The sequence below is a fragment of the Nannobrachium achirus genome (genome assembly GCF_963921795.1).
Source record: "Nannobrachium achirus genome assembly, chromosome: 7".
Lineage (NCBI taxonomy): Eukaryota > Metazoa > Chordata > Actinopteri > Myctophiformes > Myctophidae > Nannobrachium > Nannobrachium achirus.
The window spans coordinates 24093239-24113238 of NC_137816.1; the positions used below are offsets into that span (position 1 = coordinate 24093239).

Sequence of the window (20000 nt, forward strand, 5' to 3'; positions counted from 1 at the left end):
CTGTTGGAAATGCACATGCTTTATGCACTACCCGTTGTCAGAGCACCTGCTGTGCCCATCAGAGGTAACCATCATCATGGTGCTTGGAGGACAGTCTATGACGTCAGCACTACGATGTCATATTAACGACATCAGGGATCTCCATGGGCATCAAAGGAACACACTGTGGGTTTCTGGACAACTGCTGATCCGACCAGCTTTGCACTTTGCTCCCTCGGGTCCACGCGGCGATGCACTCGCCAAATCTGAAGTCGATCGGTCAGACTGTTCTCGAGATATGCAGGGAACACACAGACTGACACATATTATTGAACTTGATTACTTTTTATAATCGATAAAATTGGTTCGATTAATTGTTGCACCCCTAATCAATTGCAGTTGTAATACATAGATAGATAGATAGATAGATACCTTTATTATCCCAAGGGGGAAATTCAGTTGTCCAGAAGTAGCACAGCAGTATACAGTTATTTACAAAGTTACAGAGACGTAAGAAAAGATAGATAAGAGGGAAAAAACAAAACAAAAACAAAGGCAAGAGCAGTACAGTACCAATAAAGAGAAGGTGCATCAATAGAGGGGGCGAATAATATATAAGTATATATACATAAAGTGTCTTGCAAAAGAGACCATAGCAGTCAATGCTAGTTAGTGCAAACAAGTATCTCACTGTCATTGTTAAACAAAGCAAAAATACTCAGAAACTACCAACACTAACAACCTAATAGTGCAGTGTCAAAAAACAGTGCGAAAAAAGAAGAAACTAGGAAGTGTGTCACCGCAAGGCGCACATGAGCACTCTTCCTGGAAGGTCCTTAGAGGTCAAAGTCAATACAGCAATAGTTCCTTAGAGGTCAAAGTCAATACAGCAATGGTTCCGTAAGTCTAAGTTAGGAAGGGAGACCTTTTCAAGCGTCCGTTATGTGTCTCGTTGTACAGCTTAAGGCAGCCGGTACAAAAGATTTTCCTAATCTCTCACATCTCCGTACTGGGTAGGTAAAGCGGTCGTTTCCTCTCTTACTCCAGTAACTGGTGATCTCTAGATGGAGGGGGTGGGAGGAGTTCTCCAAGATGGAATCTAGCTTCTTCGCAGTGCGCACCCTGGTTACTTCCTCCACCCCCTGCAGAGAGGACCCAACGACAGAGCCTGCTTTCTTCAACAGTCTGTTTAGGTTAAACGTGTCACCTGCTCTGTTGTTGCCACCCCAGCATGTTATACCAAAAAAGAGGACACTTGCCATGACAGACTGATAGAACATCTGTAGCATCCTATTGCACACCCCAAACGATCTCAGTCTTCTCAGGAGGAACAGCCTGCTTTTCCCCTTGCTGTGAATCGCCTGCGCGTTGTCCGACCAGTCCAGTGAACTATTCAGGTGTACTCCGAGGAATTTGTAGTTATCCACGAGCTCAACCACCTCACCGTTAATGGTGCTTGGCACCGGGGGGACTCTCTTGGAGGTGCGGAAGTCCACCACCATCTCCTTAGTCTTGCTTGCGTTGAGCTTGAGATGGTTGTCCTCGCTCCACTGCACAAAGTCCCTAACCACACCATCGTGCTCAGCCGTGTTGTCACCCGAGATCTTGCTGATCACCACGGTATCATCTGAGAACTTCTGCAGATGACAGGTCTTGGAGTTGAAGCGGAAGTCCGATGTATAGAGAGTGAACAGGAAGGGTGAGAACACAGTTCCTTGAGGGGCCCCCGTGTTGCTCACCAGCACATCGGACCGACAGCTCTGCAGTCTCACAGACTGTGGTCTTTGTTCTGTACAGTGTATGCCACCAGATGTAATTTCTTGACTAAAGTCATATTGCAATCACTCATGGTAAATGTTATTTCTCTTTATAATAGGCCACTGGTGTTGTTTACAGTACGTACTTGAATAGAGTGGTGCTTAGTGCTTAGTGGGTGGCTGTAGCTGTGTGTGTAGTAGGGTGACTGAGAGGCCATCTGGGAATCGGTTGGAAGGTTGCCAGTTCGACCCTCGTCTCGCCCAGTCTACAGTACGTGTCGAAGTGCATTTTAGCGAGACCCTTGACCCGTAAAGCCTGATTCATACTTAGTTACGTGTCGGTGTTCACATTGAGTTGTGAGCTGTCTGCTTGTAAGGTCAATGTTAAAATGTGTGTGATTGTTAGGTGTGGCAAACTTGGCAGGTAAAATGTTATCATAAATTCAGACCAGCGGTAGAAATTATGACCTTCTAACCTGGATAGCCATGCAGATCCACTGAAAACAGCAGATCTACAAGCTCACAATAAGTTGAGAGCTTGTAGATCGGCTGTTTTCAGTACTGCCACCCTTGTGCGCTCATCAGCACCATCTGAGCAGCCACCTGCTGGGAGAAGCAGTAAAAGGTTTGCCTAGCTAATTGTAATGGAGTGAAATCAAATACATCACTTAAAACTGTGGTGGGGACCATCTTCCAGGGTTCCTTGAGGGGGCTCCAGGCTCAGCTAAGTAATTGAATTTAGCATCAATATGTGTTGTAAGTGTGTAGATGTTATTGATATATTACCATGTTATTTTAGCAACATTTCGACTTTTTGGGGAAAATGTGGAAACTCTTATGGGTGCCTCTGGCACCCACATCTTTTCAAATGCGGGGGTGGGGGGAATACATATCGTTGCTGTCGGCAGAAACCTCTTATCTCCATATACTGACAAAAGTAGCAGATCCACTAGCTCAACTTTGAGGCTTGCGGATTTGCTACTTTTGCTACTTTTTAATTTGAATCCTGAATAGTTACAGTTTTGTACATATGAGATTTCCACACGACAGAGACAATATCGATTTGGGTGGTGGGAAACATGTACAGTGTGCGTTCGTCGTGTATTCTAAATTTTCCTGTCTTTTACCCCCAGGAAATTGTCAACTTCAACTGTCGGAAGCTGGTGGCCTCCATGCCCCTCTTTGCAAACGCAGACCCCAACTTCGTGACCTCCATGCTCACCAAGCTGCGCTTCGAGGTGTTCCAGCCGGGCGACTACATCATCAGGGAGGGCACCATCGGCAAGAAGATGTACTTCATCCAGCACGGGGTGGTCAGCGTCCTCACCAAGGGCACCAAGGAGACCAAGCTCTCCGATGGCTCCTACTTCGGGGGTAAGTGACACCAATGTCACTACAGAGAAGCACACAGTGAAATGTCACATAGACCAACACTGGCTCTTGGGTGCCGAGTCCGACCCACTGTCACGACTAGTAAATATCCCCTTTTTTCTTAATTTTTTTTTTTCTTAAAGTACAGATTTTTAAAAAAAATTAAAGTCAGGAAAAAATAAATCTACGTTATATATATATATATATATATATATATATATATATATATATTTTAAAATAAAAACATTCCATAAAAGAAAATAACCTTTAATTTTTTCTGAAATAGTTTCACTATTAAATAATAACTCAAGTGATTAATTTATCATGTATTTTTGTACATTTGGGTCCCTGGGAGACACCAAATTAATCTGAGTCTGAGACAATCAATTTACAGTTTCGGCATTTAGCAGACGCTCTGAATATAGAGCGGTAAGCAGGTAAACACAAGGTAATACATCAAATACATAGAGATAGTAATCTAGGCTCATAGATAAACCAGTCTAAACAGTAAATATAAAAAAGATGAATAATCTGACACTTCACGTTGTAAAATAGAGGTTTAATAAAATAATCCATGAGCTCATGGGAGAAGTACATGAAACATTCAGAGAGGAAAGCAGGGTGATAGGCTAATTTATATGCAATGATAAGAGAGGGGCTTGCTTATGTCACAGGTAACTCATGTTTCTGCTTTTGATATCCACCCTCTGGTGATTGCATTTTTATTGCTGGTGGGGATATGTTTTATGAAAAGAATAGTACACGCACATCCGTGGCCCAGGTGCTAGACAAGCAGAATCATGAAGGACAAGTAGAGTCTGCACACTGGTTACGCTCCATAAAGTTTATTGCTCGTCAACGTTTCGATCAATGGATCTTCATCAGGACAAAAGATATGTTTTATCCCTGCTTCTGGTCAGACTGAGTGAAATGCATGCATTTCATTTAGTTTAAAAGTGTCTGTTAACCACAGTAACCAAGGCATCAAAATTAGCAAAAATTGCAGATCTACAAGCTCTCAATGCGTCACATTTGTGGATCGTCTATTTTCGCCATTTATCGTACGACCAAGTTTATAGGGTTTAAGTGGATAAGAAAATCCCAAAATATTGAGCACTGCCTAGGTGCCTATAGCCTGATTTATGCGCTGCCGCGTGTGACACTGTATACATTAAAGCTTAACACTCCTGTAAAGCTAAAACCTTTTCCATTTTAATATGCATAATCTGTCAGAAATGAGCCTCTTAAGAGGTCACGTCGGGTGTGCATTTGGGTGTAGAAGTAATGTTCTTCTGCCTCTGTTATTGGCTGGTTATGAGCTGTGGTATGTTGGACGCCACTCATCACCACACTTTGCACTCTGGCTTCATGTTCACTACAGCACTGAACCCTCTTTTCTTCACCGATCACATCAGCCTAAATGTCGGGCCTGTCCCGGACACAGTCAACTGTACTTGACATGAAACATGGTGCAAAAAGGCACTGGTGTAAAGTAACTAAGTACATTTACAAGTACTGTACTTAAGTACAATTTTGAGGTATTTGTGCTTTACTTGAGTATTTCCAATTTCCAATACTTTTACTTCTACTCTACTACATCCCGGATCCAAATATTGTACTTTAACTCCACTACATTTATTAGAGAACTTGAGTTACTTGTTTCTCTAGCCCTATTTCATACCTTGGCTATTTGTCGATCTACAGTACAAGCTCACAACGTGTCACGTCACGTTGTGAGCTTGTAGATCTGCTATTTTCAAACATTTTGTACTTTTACTTAAAGTACTTTAAGTACATTTTGATGCCAACACTTTCATATTTTTACTCAAGTACATTTTGAATTCCGGAGATCCGGACTTTTACTTGTAACAGAGTATTTCTATATTGCAGTATTGATTACTTAAGTAAAATATGTGAGTACGTTTTCCACCACTGCAAAAAGGTCAGTATAGATAGAAGGCACTCAAGCAGGTTGGAATCCACCGTGGTGCATCCAGCTTGCTGAGCAGCTACGTATATACAAACACAGTTGTCCTGTTCAGGGGACGTGGCCGAGGGTGGGGCGGTCTATCCTTGTTTCTGCAGTAACATCTCCTACTGCAGTGGTTCCCAATCTTTTTAGCCCGTGACCCAAAAGAGAAATTAGACCTTTGCCTGGGACCCAAACTAGTGAAAATAGCAGATCTACAAGCTCACAACGCGGCACGGAGCGACGTGTTGTGAGCTTGTAGATTGGCTATTTCACTACTTCTTCATTATTATTATTATATTTTATTAATGGAATTTCTGTTTGAAAATGTACAATATGATATATTTCAAAAGGTTTTCCATCTTTTGAAATATATTTAACATTTTTTGTAGAAAAAGAAAATGGGATTTTTAGTTGTAACCCTAAATAATTGGTCCGTGACCCACATGGATCCTGACCACTGTTTGGGAACCAGTGTCCTACTGTATGTTGCTGTGACGGTGCCTGCCATCAGCAGGGAAAGGAATAGGATCAGTTGGTCCACCCCTACTGTATGTCCTTCCCTGTCTTTACAACCAGCACCTTATATTTATGGCATATTTTACTATTAACTTTAGACCAGGGGTAGGCAACCTTAGGCACGGGTGCCAACGTTGGCACAGGGGAGGGTGATGACTGGCACACTGTCAGAAGTGTGGCAGAGAGGATTTTCATTTTAAAATCAAATATTTGTTTAAACATGATCAATGAAATTAAGTCACATCATTCTACGTTCATTAAAACTCTGAACTCTGACTGGGGAGGGAGTCGGGGAGAGAGGTGGATTCTAATGATCGTTGTAGCAATGTCCTGACAATCAAAATATGTCCGAATTTCTGATAGGGTGTCATTAAAAATTGTGTTGACATATCACACTGACCATCAAGAAAATAAAAACATGCATGGCACTTCATTTCAAAAAGGTTGCTGACCCCTGCTTTAGACCATAAAAGTATGATCTAAAAAATGTTTTAATCAAAAATATTAAACGTTTTGTTATTGATTATTATAGAAGGGTTTCTGGTCCACGTTACACTGATAAAACTAGATGCGTGCGCAGGGTCCGTACCAAAATTAGCCAATGAAACCAGCGCTCCCCAAAAGAACAGGTTTGGGGATTGGACGGAATTGATTATGATGATACAGTCAGCTGTGCATTTAGTCTCAATGTTTGTAAACAAGAAACCCGTCTATAAGACGATGACAACATCTGAATGAATTAGGGTTTTATTGAGTAAATCACATAACTTGGCACCAGTGCTTGGCAACCACTGGAGTGGTTCGGGGCTCGTAGCATTAATTCCAAATATCATATTATCTTGCGGCACCCCTGGACTGCCGTCACGACACCCCAGGGTGCACTTTGAAAACTCCTGCAAATTGCAATACATGCTGGCTGGTTCGGTTATAGTTATTTCACCTCCCTTTCCTGGGGGAAAAAAGTTTGGACATCGGAAGGAGAGCATGTATTGTGCTTTAATTAGCATCATGACATACATTAAATTGGGGTAAAAAATGAAATAAAAAGTCACTAGAACACTTTAGACTTAGAACATCACATGCTGGATGAAAGTGGCTAAAACATGAGCATATGTACTTGCTCATATTACAATATGTTCCTACTCCTCACAGGCAGAAAGTGGTCATCCAGTCTTCTCATGATCCCCAGACGGTATGTCTGACACATGTTGACACGTTAACGCCTCGCCCAAATACCAATTAATTCGCCGGGTGACAGCGTATCATTTAGGCAACGCTGTTTAAGTAATGAGAAACGGCGGCGAAGCATTTAACAGCACATGACCCGGCCTGTGGAAGTTTAATTACGGCCTCCACTGCTCCGGTCTGTCCCTTGTTGCCCTCTCCCCGGGGGTCACCGCGGAAATAATGGAAAGATGGGCATGCAATCTATCTGCGCCCATACCAAAACTAATCTCCATTTCAGACCACATGGCCCCCGTCTTACTCCAAACACAAAGTCTTCCAATAACTCCCTCTGTATCCCTCTTCTCGGTCTGCACTAAATGGACCTGAATGGAACAGTACCCTATTTCATACCCTATACACCAGCCAAAACATTTTCATGAACTCTGACAACTGGACTTGAGTTACAACTGCACTTTGACCACTTTTTCCTTCTATGCCAACTCTCTTCACCAAAGATAGCAAGTTCACAATGCGATTGCGATGCATTGTGAGCTTGTGGATCTGCCAGAATATGGACACTGCCGGGGGTTCAGGTGGTTAAGCCACAGACTGGCCATTTGAAAGGATTTGGTGTCAGCGACACCATTAGAGAAAATCTGAATTGTTAGATTAGATTTCTTCAACTGTGTAGGTGGGGACAGAGAAACATGATCTGAATGCTCATACTCATACACATTCTCTCATTGGATTACCTTCCAGCTCAGCTGGTGGTATTATAGTGAAACCAGAACCAGGTCACCAACAGGTCAGGTAGGTTATTGTGGGCTAGCAATATTCTGAATTCGCCAATCAGGGTGGAATATGAAAAATCTAACAGATCCGTCTTTGATCACATAACTATAGCGATACTGTGTAACGATTTGCATGATGTTTCGACAAAATCTGTAGGAGTACTATAAAAATTTGTGTTTTACATAAGTCAGCCTCGTGGTGGCGCTAGATGTGAAAAATGCAGGGCAGAGGTTCTGCTCTGCCATCCAGAAAGTGTGCGTGCACAGTTTCGCTGTGAATGGCCCAACTGTGCCGGAGATTAGCTGTTCACAGACGGGCGGATACGCTGACACAGACTCAAACACACAGACAGACAGTCAGGATGCAAAACATAGTCTCTGCCGTGCCTTTCGGCAGTACTTACAGGGTTCCTCATTTTGCCGGGGACCCCCCATATACAAGCTCGCAGCGCATTGTTGTGACTGTATAGATTTTCACTATTTTTGGTGAATTATTATACAAATAAATTCTCAAACACACAGACAGACAGTCAGGATGCAAAAAACATAGTCTCGGCCATGCCTTTCGGCAGTACTTACAGGGTTCCTCATTTTGCCGGGGACCCCCGATATACAAGCTTGCAGCGCATTGTTGTGACTGTATAGATTTTCACTATTTTTGGTGAATTATTATACAAATAAATTTAACATCTTACATAAATCTTCCCAAAATAGAGGACACCATGGTTAATGTGATTTAAATATGAATAGGATAGTGGCGGCGTGTGGCTTCAAAGGCAGACAGGAACTGAAGCGGGTTCGCTTACTTTAATCTTAAGCCTCGGATCTGCAGTTATCGCCTCTCCTCCTGCAAGGTGTTAAGGGCGTTGTGCTCCTGACTCCATTATCCTGCCGCTCTCGCAGGCGGCAGCACCGCGACCCTGGAGGGTGAGGGAGTGAGGCAGGCTTAAGCCCAGGTCCACAGGGAGTGTGTTACCAAACATGAGTTAGCCATTCATGAAATTAATTGGCGTGGCATCAGCTTGGGGGAGTGGGAGGGTGGGCTGGGGGTGTGGCGTGGCGGTGGTGGTGGGGGAGGGATGGGTGGGCATGTGGAATCCTCTGTGCTTCACAAGTATCAGCAAGCAAAGGAAGTCAGTCCCCCATCAAAATATATTGGGCAGGGGCAGAGGGACCTGTTTCACCTCGGTGTGTGTGCGTGCGGGCGTCGACTTGCATTACCATATCTGTGTGAACTTGTGTGTTCACGGTGGTGTAGTTAAGTTTCAGTACACTTGACGTCTGCGTTGCGCGCGCTGGGTTACACGTGCAGACAGATGTGGCACACAGCATATGATGTGCGACGGGCCACATGATGTGTGGCGCACCGCGCGTGGCGCATTGGCGCATGATGCTATGGCCCATGATGCGTACTGTGCCGCACGGGATGCACATTTACTCATCCAGGACACGGAGGCTTGAATGTTTTCTATGAGTGTAAATTCCAACATTAACCTTTGCTTCTTCAGTCGCTTGAAATTCATCTCACGTGGGATTTTTTTATACAAACGTAAAAGAAAACGTGAACCAATTCAGATGTCCGTTCTGCGAGTTCTCACATGGAAGTGCTCTTGCATTTTGCAACATAATTTACCTTCATTAGTGACTTCCTCGTGTAAGTCATTGATTCATCCTCCACGGGAATATGCACACGGTGATGCATGCGGCTGTGCAGTGTGCTCCAGTTTGTCGGCTTGTTGGATCATGCGGACGCGACATGCTCCAGATGACAGGAGACATGCCAGGCGGGCACACAGTGATCCTGAGAGAGAGAAGAGAAACTAGGAGAGAAAGGAGACAAGAAGGTAGAGACAGAGCGACAGTCAGGAGGAGAAGATAGAGAGGATTGGGGGAAAAATACAACGTGACTCCAGTATTAAATGAACACTGTGGGACACAGTACCGAGCCGAAACACATCACCCCTTGTAGTGGCTATTTGTCTGTCTGTCTCTCTCTCTCTCTCTCTCTCTCTCTCTCTCTCTCCTCCCTCCATCCTTCTCCTGAGACCTTTGCCTGTACATATGACTCATATCCTACTTTCTACTGTCTGTGTTGTTCACTGAATTGTCCATTGTCACAGATGTGTCATAACATGGCTACAGCTAATTAAATGAATAGTGGTTTGTGCGTTCATTTTAATGTAGGTGTACTATAGCTAGCATTGCCAATACTATTTTTACAATTGTCAGTGCTTGTTCTGTGACCTACTTAAATCAAAAGGCATTGTGTCTGAAATGTTCCACTACGAGGCGGAACCAGAATTTTTTGGAAATTAATTGTTCATCATTGCAAAGAGCGCACATTTCTCAACCAACAAGAAGGAAAACACCTAAAACACACCCATATGACACTAGATTAGATAGAATTGTTGTTATCAGAAGATAAACAATGTTATCGTGACAAAATGTCCTGCACACAGATGCATGCATGGTATTAGCTCTGGTCCATCGCGTCACCTCCCGGTGACGCTCTGACAGACCCGTCGGGAAATGGCTAGACTTCAGTATCTCAGCCCCTCCGAGCGCTCAACATCAGTCAAAATAAACTAAACTATTTCACTACTCACTAAACCAAAGGAAGGTAGTTTTGCGTTGTTCTACTCCTACTCTGTAAAATACATTATTTTTGGCATGAAATAAAGTGCATCCAACTCGACCGCCGCTTATTTCCGGGTTGTGAACCATTGTATCTGCGGTGGCCGCTAGGTGGCTCAAGGTGGGTGCATTTTATTTCATGACAAAAATAATGTATTTTACAGAGTAGGTGGGGTGCTGAGAGGTTTACCACCGCAGAGAATAGACTTTCAACAACGCAAAACTACCTTTGGTTTGGTGAGTAGTGAAGTAGTTTAGTTTATTTTGACTGATGTTGAGCGCTCGGAGTCGGAGGGGCTGAGATACTGGAGTCTAGCCATTTCCCGACGGGTCTGTCAGAGCGTCACCGGGAGGTGACGCGATGGACCAGAGCTAGCATGGTATGAAAGACAACGACGTGTGGAATTGTTGTTATCAAAAGCGTGAACAACATTATCTTGTAAAGATTACCCTGCACTCAGATGTACTGTATGGTACAAACTGAATTGAATTGAATTGAATTGAATTGAATTGAATTGAATTGAATGGCCTGAAATCCTGTCGGTACATTATAAGTGAGAGAAGTTGTTGCAATACACTTTTTTTTCCTTTTCTTTTTTTTTGTAAATCTCCTTAATTTAGTTTTTGAACTATTTCTATTTGGGAACTGGGGCAGAATAGAATAATCAGAGTGACAGATATTATAACTTCTCAAGACTGCAACACAGTGTGTAAAAAAAATAATAGGCATAGGCTGTTCAAGATAGATTTAAGTAGGCTACAGCTACACATTGTGTTTTTCCCAGCTGGTTTTGTTTGCAATACAATAATATATACAATACATTTTAATACTGTGTGAAGTACTACAGTACCTGTATCAGGTACCATGTTATATTTCCGGCGTTCTGTGTAGAAGTCATTATGTCAGCCTCGGGTATAAACAGACCATATTGACTACATATCCTAAGGGGGTTTTTCAGGCTAAGGACCCCTTAGCTGAGAGAGAAATGAATCAGGGACCCCCACTGAATATTATATAAAATTGTGTTGCAGATTAAACTTCGTCACAGCTTTCATCAATTCATGTTTATTACATGTGTATTTTCAGACATTTAACCCCTTCAGTGCCACCTTTTCACCACTAGAGGGCGCCCAATGGCCATAGAATCCACCATAGACAAGCGCTGTATATGCACAAGCCGTGCGCAGCCATGACGCGCCTGAACACTTTCCTTTGTGCATGAACAGGGACAGGATGAAGTTAGCTTGAAGTTAGCTATTGGCTACCAAGCATTTTAGAAGCCCTATTTTCGGCAATTTAGCCATGATTAAACCTTGCACACCTCATGGATATGCATGGAACAGAGAAAATGAGCTCCTGGATTGCATTGGAGTGGATGGTAAATATCGGCGGCGCGACGCTCTCGCGGGCCGTGTAAACAGATGGCGGCCGGCGGCCCGGCTAGTGCGGGATAGGCACCCAGGACGTTAATAATTATCCCGAACTAGTTCGGGATAGGCACAATAAGAGTTAATCACTTAAACCTTCCCAACTTGCACTTGCACCAGGCAGATGCCGAGGCTAACCCTCGGCACGCAGGTATCATTCCATCTAGGGGGCGCGATTCTGACTTTGAGGTGTTCACTTATGTCATAAGCCTTCAACTGGTAGTGTCACCCTAGTGGCTCCTCAGACAAGCACACGCAGCCAGTCACAAATGGCCCTACGCACCCGGTGGGCGGTGGGCGCCAAGCTATACGCGTTGCCACCCGAGAGTCCCCAGATATCGTTCGGTCTAGGTTGGATTCTGACTTACTGCTCAAATGCACTGCTTCACTTCAAACTGGGCTTGATTTTTTAAATACAAATCTTCTCTTCTGGGGGTCCCTGACACAACATATTTTAAAATGGGGGTCCTTGGCACTTGGAGATCTACAGGTTTAAAAGGCATTCGTAGAATGGGCCTCAGATCTTAGTGGGTTGACATGAGCTGTTCTCCTCGGTAGCGCGGGGCCAGGAGGACGACTGCAGCCAGTTGTACGACACGTGTGCCGTGAAAGATGTCACCGCTCGTCTTCAGCAGCATCTGTAGTTGGCCACGGTCGGCCAGGCGGTTATCTGAGCAGCATCTCGGCGGTCCTCTCGTTGCCCAGACGGAGGCTTCATTGTGCCGTTATAGGTCATCCATTGTCGCCTGCGGTAATTGGTGTGCGGCCGGTGCTGCCCACTCAGCTCTCCCTCCTCCTGGCAGGAGTGGAGCGCGCAGTGACCTTACAGCGGCCCCATGTGTCTGTCAAGACGTGCCTATCAAGAGTGCTCTTTGATTGCACTTGTGAAGAAGATGGCTCACTTTGCCTTTTGAGTCGGTACGGCTCGCAGCGTGGCAGGGATCCAGGCTGGGCAGCCAAGACAGAGAGTCAAGCTGCTTCTTCCCTGTGAATCATGGCTTGCCTTAATCTCTGCTCTCTGCTATGGAGCTGTTATACTCTTCAGTCTTCACTCTGTCTTCTCGTCTCTCCTTACTCCATCCCTCCTCCTTCTCTTTTTCTAGAACAGGGGGGGTTCCCAAACCTCTCCATTCCAATGACCCCAAATAGCCTGTGGCTGCATGCATTAGACAGATCTACAAGCTCACAACGCATTGCAGCATGAAGTGTTGTGAGCTTGTAGATCGGTTATTTTTTATAATATTTTCAAGATTGACCTTATGTCTTTGACGAATAATCAAAATATGTTATTTACTATGCCAGAATAGGCCATATTTGACAATGTTGTACTTAAAACCTGTTAAAAGAATTAGTGGAAATAGATAGATAGATCTACAAGCTCACAAAGTGTCACATTGCGACCCATTGTGAGCTTGTAGATCTGCTATTTTAACTTTTTCTTTTTCTATTTAAAAAACAAACAAAAACTAAATCATTATAGAAACAATTGCAACTAGAATCAGTGCTCTTCCGAGCACAGGTCTCTGCTAGGTCAGGTATGTTATTGTGGCCTGCTGGTGGCGCTATAATAAGCCAATGTGAAAAGGGTGCTATGTCTTCTTTGGACTTTAACGGTTATCTGACGCTGCATGCATGATCTGAGGCATTTTGTTCAAAACGGACTAATCCTGCAAACTTTGGAAGCCAATCTTTGCCAATCAGGATGGAATATGGAAAATCGGACAGACCCATGTCAATCACATGACTGTAAAGATACTGTCCACAGATTTTTGGACAAAATCTGGAGTAGTACTGCCCAAAAATTTGTTTAGCAAAAATCTGCCTCCTGGTGGCGCCAGAACAGGCCACATGAGGAAAATGTGGGGCAGAGGTTCTGAATTGGCATCCAGGGAGTGTGTTTGCACAGTTTGGCAGTGACCGGGCCAATGGCGGCGGAGATCAGTTGTTAACAGACGGACGGATGGACGGACGGACGCACACACAGACGGACACACGGACCACCAGGGTGCAAAACTTTCGGCCTGGCGGAGACAATTATCACCAATAATTGCGATCAGGCCTACCTATTGACTGACTGACTGACTGACTGACTGACTGACTGACTGACTGACTGACTGACTGACTGACTGGTGAGTGAGTCAGGGGAGCAGTTAGCAGTGGAGGATCCAAGTAATCCGCTCAGCCCCTAATAGAGTTAATACCTCAGTATTGCTGAGTGAGGATGATGCAGCACCACCTCAAACACCCCAAACCTAAACACCTAATGAACAACATAGACCAGGGGATAATACTGATATTTTCACAAATTGGTACCACCCAAGGTGACCGTACGTTTTTTACATTTTTGTCTTCCTACATGTCTCTAGTTTATATTTTGGTATGATAACCCTTTCTGAGCAGTAGCTTAATTGATGTTATCACCCGCTAGAGTCGGTGTCCCATTAACTTTACATTACAGGGAAAAAAAGGTAAAAGATAATCAGCTTTATGTAGCATAAATTTTAAAATTTAAAATTTTACAGTCACCTTGGGTGGTACCAAAATTTGTATTATCCCCTATACTAATACACTTCTAGAGAATATCCATGGTCATAATGAGGACCTAGGCTACTTAACAAGTCCCTTAAAGTCTAATCTTAATTACTTCCTGTGAGATGAAAACGTAATGCGTGATTACACCAGCAAGCTCTTCTGAATAATCCTGAATCATGATTTCATTTACCTATTTGATTCCCCACACACAGCTGATAATCATCATGGTGACACCGTTGGTTCTGCTGTACTGTTGTTCAAGATGATGGCTGGACGGTGCACTACAAATGTTCTCATTTTAAACTTAAAGATTTGAGGTGTCTGACATGACATGACATGGGGAAATCTCACTATTTCTACATGTCATTATTTCGACTAAGGGTTGGTTAGGGTTAGGTTTAGGCAATTTTTTTGTTATGGTTTGGGTTAGGTTTAGGCATAACAACGCAGGTTAGCATTCACCAGCGTTGTCAGGTTAGCATTTCACCGGGTTAACATTCACCCCCGTCGAACAAATGGAATGTCAAACAAATGTTATGTCGAAATATCGACATGACATGACATGACATGACATGACATGTCATGCGACATGACTATATGACATGAAGTACAAAAGTTAATAGTTTGGAATAGTTTGGAATATGATCCTATGCAACATGGATGACTCATTTATTTAGGATACAAAGCAAATATGTCAGACGGATTCTTTTTCCTTTGTGGCAACAGAAAGAACAGGGAAATATAGGTATTAAATGTAACTAAGTAATGCCATTATTTTGGAAAAGGTACTGTAACTAGTAACTAAGTACTAAATTGCAGATATAACTTGTTAGGTTACTCACTACTCTGTTGCCCAATAAAGTAATCTGTTACAGTGACGCCGTTCATTTTAACGCTGTTACCCCAACACTGCCCACAAAGCAATGTGTTGTGTATGTAGATCGCTTCCGTTTTTGTCAGTTTTCCGTGACAATGTTGTGACAAAGGTGTGAGGGAATGAGCGTGCCGTTTTCACAAGGAATAAAAGGCTGTGGGTTGCAGTGGTTGCTTTGCTCTCTCTCTCTCTCTCTCTCTCTCTCTCTCTGGCCTGGGACACAGCAGTGACAGCAGAGGGGAGGGAGCTGGGAGCTGACAGCCCTGGTGAGATCAGAGCTGCAGGACACAGGATGCTTCATCACGGACGCAGTGCAGCCCTGCGCACACAACACACGCACCCTCACACCGAAAGCGTGCACACACACACACACACACACACACACACACACACACACACACACGCACGCACGCACGCACGCTCACGCGCGTTTTTACAAGTACTTGTTAGTTATCGTGTACATACCCTGAAAGAGCCATAGTCTTGCGTTGTGATGTGTTTTGAGCTTGTAGATCTGACTTCGATGGAGAGAGGTGGTGTAGAGGGGAAAAAAGGAGGGGGCCTAGTAGGCTATAGACCCCTGGGGGACTCCGTCAAGGAAGTACATAGAGTTAAGTTCTCACACAGGAATACTGGGGCAAAATATGCACTGAAAACATCATTCTCTATTTTACATTTACACACACACAGAGGTGACTTGCCTTTCTTGAACGCCTCACAAAGAATACCCTTTGAGATTATGTGTAGGTCACTAAAACAAAGCGTGGATTCTTAGAATTATATTACAACGCATGTTGTGGTTTGTCTCCGACTCCTCAGCGAGATATGCTGCGGTGTATGGATGATCGTTCATCATTGCCTGAGCGTATCCAGCAGAGAGGTCATTGCCCGAGGCTGGCTGCGAGGGCAACAACGAATAATTTATTCACCACATATACCCAGCCGTTTGTTTGCTTTCTGCACACAAACGGAGAGATGCACTGATACCGTAGCCGTCCAAAACCACAACCAAAAACATATGTTCCCGCCTGTTGCTGTCACCCTACATTTACCGAGCTATATATTTCTAGGTATGAATCGAGGCTTTCAAACCCTTTTCGCCTCGTCGCGGTTCTAGGCGAGATTACGCTGAGATGGACTCCTATGGGACATGGCTTTCCAGTGAGAGTCCCATGCAGGACACGTGGTGTGTGGCCCTCCTTTACACGCTACACTGGACATGTGTGTGCTCTTCTAAACTAAGGTCACTATTCAACAGACACATACAGCATGACTGGGCCCACCCCGCTCCAAAGCAGCATACAATTTTAATTGCCCCCGCCATCCAATTTTAATGACCACATTGTGTCATTGTGAGTGTGTTCGTGACTGTGGAAGCGTAGCGCGGGCACAGGGAAAAATTACATATTTACTCTACAAATGCTGTAATGCTTCCTGCTCTCTGAGTCATCGGGGGGAAAGGAAAGGGCTTGTCTGTTTACCCTCCACCAGGGATATAGACGTGCCACATGCGTTTGCAGAAATTAATGGATGTTGCACTTTGCGTTGGACCCTAGCCCCTGAACGGCTGTGAGCCAGAGATCGCTCCTATGCCTGCGTCATGATTGGTGTGGGGTAATTAATCACCTTAAAGATCTGGCTGAAGTTAGCCACACCCACAGTGTTGGGTGAATGGTAAAAGGGGAGGGGATGATTCTATGATGTCACTCTATCTGTGCTTTTGACCCACAAGGTGGCAGCCTCGAGGAAGAAATCCAAAATACAAAGGGAATACATAATTGCTCGTAACAACTAGACACATGAAAACCAGAAAAAGTACAAAACTATGGCAGCACCTCTTTAACCCTCTAAGGCCCGCATTAAGAAATACTTGAAATAAAAAATTGAAAAATTTTTTATAGCCATAAATCAAAAATCATAAATCATGCTCTAATTTACATATGGGGGATATTTTTCACAATAATAACATATGTACATGTTCTAGACATTCTAATGATCATCAAAAAAAATAGTACAGGCATTTTACTTATGTTTTTGTGAGGTATAGCTTCCATGAAAAAGTGAGATGATGTTCGTCAAAACTCTGGAATTTCAGCGGGTGTGGCGGGTGTGAATGTCAGCCCCTGTGGGGGGTATTTATATGCAAATATTGTGGCCAATGGCATTGTAATACTAAACAATAGAATCCAATGGTGGTGTTTAGGTGGTAGGGGGAGCTAAAATAAAATGATTTAAACCTTTTTTTGGATAAAATACAAACGTTGTAATATTACAACCGTGGGCCTTAGAGGGTTAAGGCTTTGTATGTTTGGAGGTGCTGGCAGTCCAACATTGTCCCCATGCATGTTCCACAACATCTGATAAATGTGATATTCGTCCAATTTTATTTTTTGGGAGGTGGGAGTTGATAACACTCGTAAAGCCCCGGGCCGGACCAATCAGCGGCAGCTACGGGCGGGCTCTGAGCGGCTCTGAGCCAATAGAGTCTGATTGCAGACCACGTGGATGCAGACAGACCAATATGAGTGGTTGGAGTTGGCACTCCCAGACTGTGACAGAGAGACGGCCACATCCAATCACCTGCTAAAGAATTTCAAAAAATGGCCCGCCCCTTACATCGAGTCTGCCCGAGAGATCTCAGATGGTAAAGTAGAGCGGTAGCCTACGCACTACTGCCACCATCTGACGCAAGTCAGGTTACGCCTACGGTACATGTGGGGGTGCTCTCAGTTTTGTTAGATGTAAAAGGGGGCTCCAGGGGAGGTTGAGAACCGCCATCCCACAGTGAACACAACAACATCTGGCATTAACGACCACTTTGGACATAACCTCACCTGACTGACACTAAAACCTTAGTGTCGGTATCAAAGTTTAATTTCTCAAGACGATAGTGAGTCAGCTAATGGTGGGACAGGGAGGGAGATAATGGTGGCAGCGGCGCCGCGGCAGCAGCATTAGCTGTGTCACCCTGTTCAAAAGAGCATGCGGAGCCTGCACTCCAAAGTAAGCTGGTTCTGTTGATTTCACGCAGGATTTGGGGAGCATTGAGATGAGTCAAAGGAGGCGGATTAGAACATTCATAAATAGATGTACTGTACATGTAAACGACGTGCTGCTGTCAACAAACCCAGGGCACAGAGGTCGAGGTGCTGACGTGCTGAAGGTCACTGTTACAGATCTACAGTAATGTGTCTTTTCTTTTACGATATGCCGGTAGGGACTTTTACCAATAAGCCCTACTGCGAGAGCAACGAGTAGGCTATAAAACATAGGCTTGACGCGTGTTCGTATTAATTCAATATCCAGAGTTGAGAGATATATTTGGATATGCCAATCTTTTTATTGACATTAAAATTATATACAAACAACTCCTTTTAACAAAAAACATTGAATTGCCGACCTGCACAGCATATCATGGACACGGTCGAAAACCGTTTTCTTCCCCTACTCAATGCACCCACCTGGCCCCAATCAGATACTGCAGTATTTCACATAATATCTCAAGTCTGTCTTCTATCTTCTCTGCCTGTTAATTCTTCACAGAGAGAAACAAACAGTAGCTTGAAATGAATGACAACCAACAAAATAAAAAATGTTGTTCCAGGACTATTAAGCCTAATTTAAACTCTTTAACTAAAGCATAGCAGACCTGCAAGCTCACAGCCGCCACGCACTGTGAGATGGTAGTTCCAGGCACGTGCACACATAGACATCAAAGGGGGCTTGAGCCCCTGCCCTTTTATCCGTCTGTAAAAAGTGCAAATGCCTTCTTTCCATGCCATACCTGAAGGCAGCATTCAAGAGAATTTCCAGTAAGAGCCGCTGATTGGACTGTCCGCGTCCAGACGAAGTAAGCGGACACGGACGGGGACTGAGCGTGAGCTGATGTGTGAGCGGGAGCTGATGTGTGAGGACGGGCTGTGAGCGTGAGTGGGAGCTGATGTTTGAGGATGGACGGACGCTCGCTCGGTTGGACGGACGCTCGGACGGACGGACGCTCGGACGGACGCTCAGACGGACGGACGGACGGACGCTCAGCCGTCCGAGCGTCCGTCCGTCCGCCGAGCGCACGAGCATCCGAGCGCCCGTCCGTCCGTCCGCCGAGCGCACGAGCATCCGCCCAATCGAGCGAACGTCCGTCCATCCTCACACATCAGCTCCCGCTCACAGCCCGTCCTCACACATCAGCTCCCGCTCACACATCAGCTCCCGCTCAGTCCCCGTCCGTGTCCGCTTGCTCCGTCCGGACGGACGCGGACAGTCCAATCAGCGGCTGTCTCTCAGAATTTCCTTGTTCAAACTCTCCTGAACTTGAACGCAGCATCTTATGTTGAAAGAATTGCTGTCTCTGTGTAGAAATCCATGCGGTTACACCGCATCTCCAGAATTGGCTTGATTATGCTTAGTTCAGTGTGGTATCAAGCACCGAAAATAGCAGACCTCCATAGCAGCTCACATAGCATCTCCATAGCAGCTCACACCGAGCTCGGAGGTCTGCTATTTTCTATATTTCACCAAAAGGCCCTTTTAGAGATTTTAGCCCCTGCCTCTGATGTGTGCTAATCTCTCATATTGGGCAGCGCTGAGCGGGACTGTGTTACATGCTTTTTTCCTTTTTTTTTAAAAAAATCTCTCCTCACACCTCCCTCTACACTCTGAGTTCAGTATGCACCGCTACTAAATGTCCTGTCTTTCCCTGTGAAAATGAGATGGAATGAGGCCGGAAGGCCACCCTCCAATCTCCCCCTCTCTCGTGTTCTCCTTCTGTCTTTCTCTCTCTCAGGGCCGTCATAAGGGGGGGGGGAAGTGGGACTGAGTTACTATAGGGCCCAAGGTGGAGGGACCTGGAATTATTTTATACTTTAGCTATCAGTGCCGTGCTGTGAGCTTGTATATCTGCTGATTTAAGTCGTGAAAATGTGTGCAAATCTTTGAATATATGTATTTTTTAAGCGAACATTTGTAACTAAAACTTTGCT

At 44.5% G+C, this 20000-nt stretch overlaps 1 protein-coding gene across 1 annotated transcript in view; it reads left to right on the forward strand.

Annotated features, from left to right (window-relative positions):
• hcn4 (hyperpolarization activated cyclic nucleotide-gated potassium channel 4) overlaps nt 1-20000 on the forward strand; it is a gene marked incomplete at both ends in the record, with an annotated part of 189932 nt that overhangs the window by 156017 nt on the left and 13915 nt on the right. The window contains one exon of the mRNA XM_080730125.1: nt 2870-3110. Coding sequence (XP_080586251.1) covers nt 2870-3110 — 241 coding nt within the window. The remainder of the gene's footprint in view (nt 1-2869; nt 3111-20000) is intronic.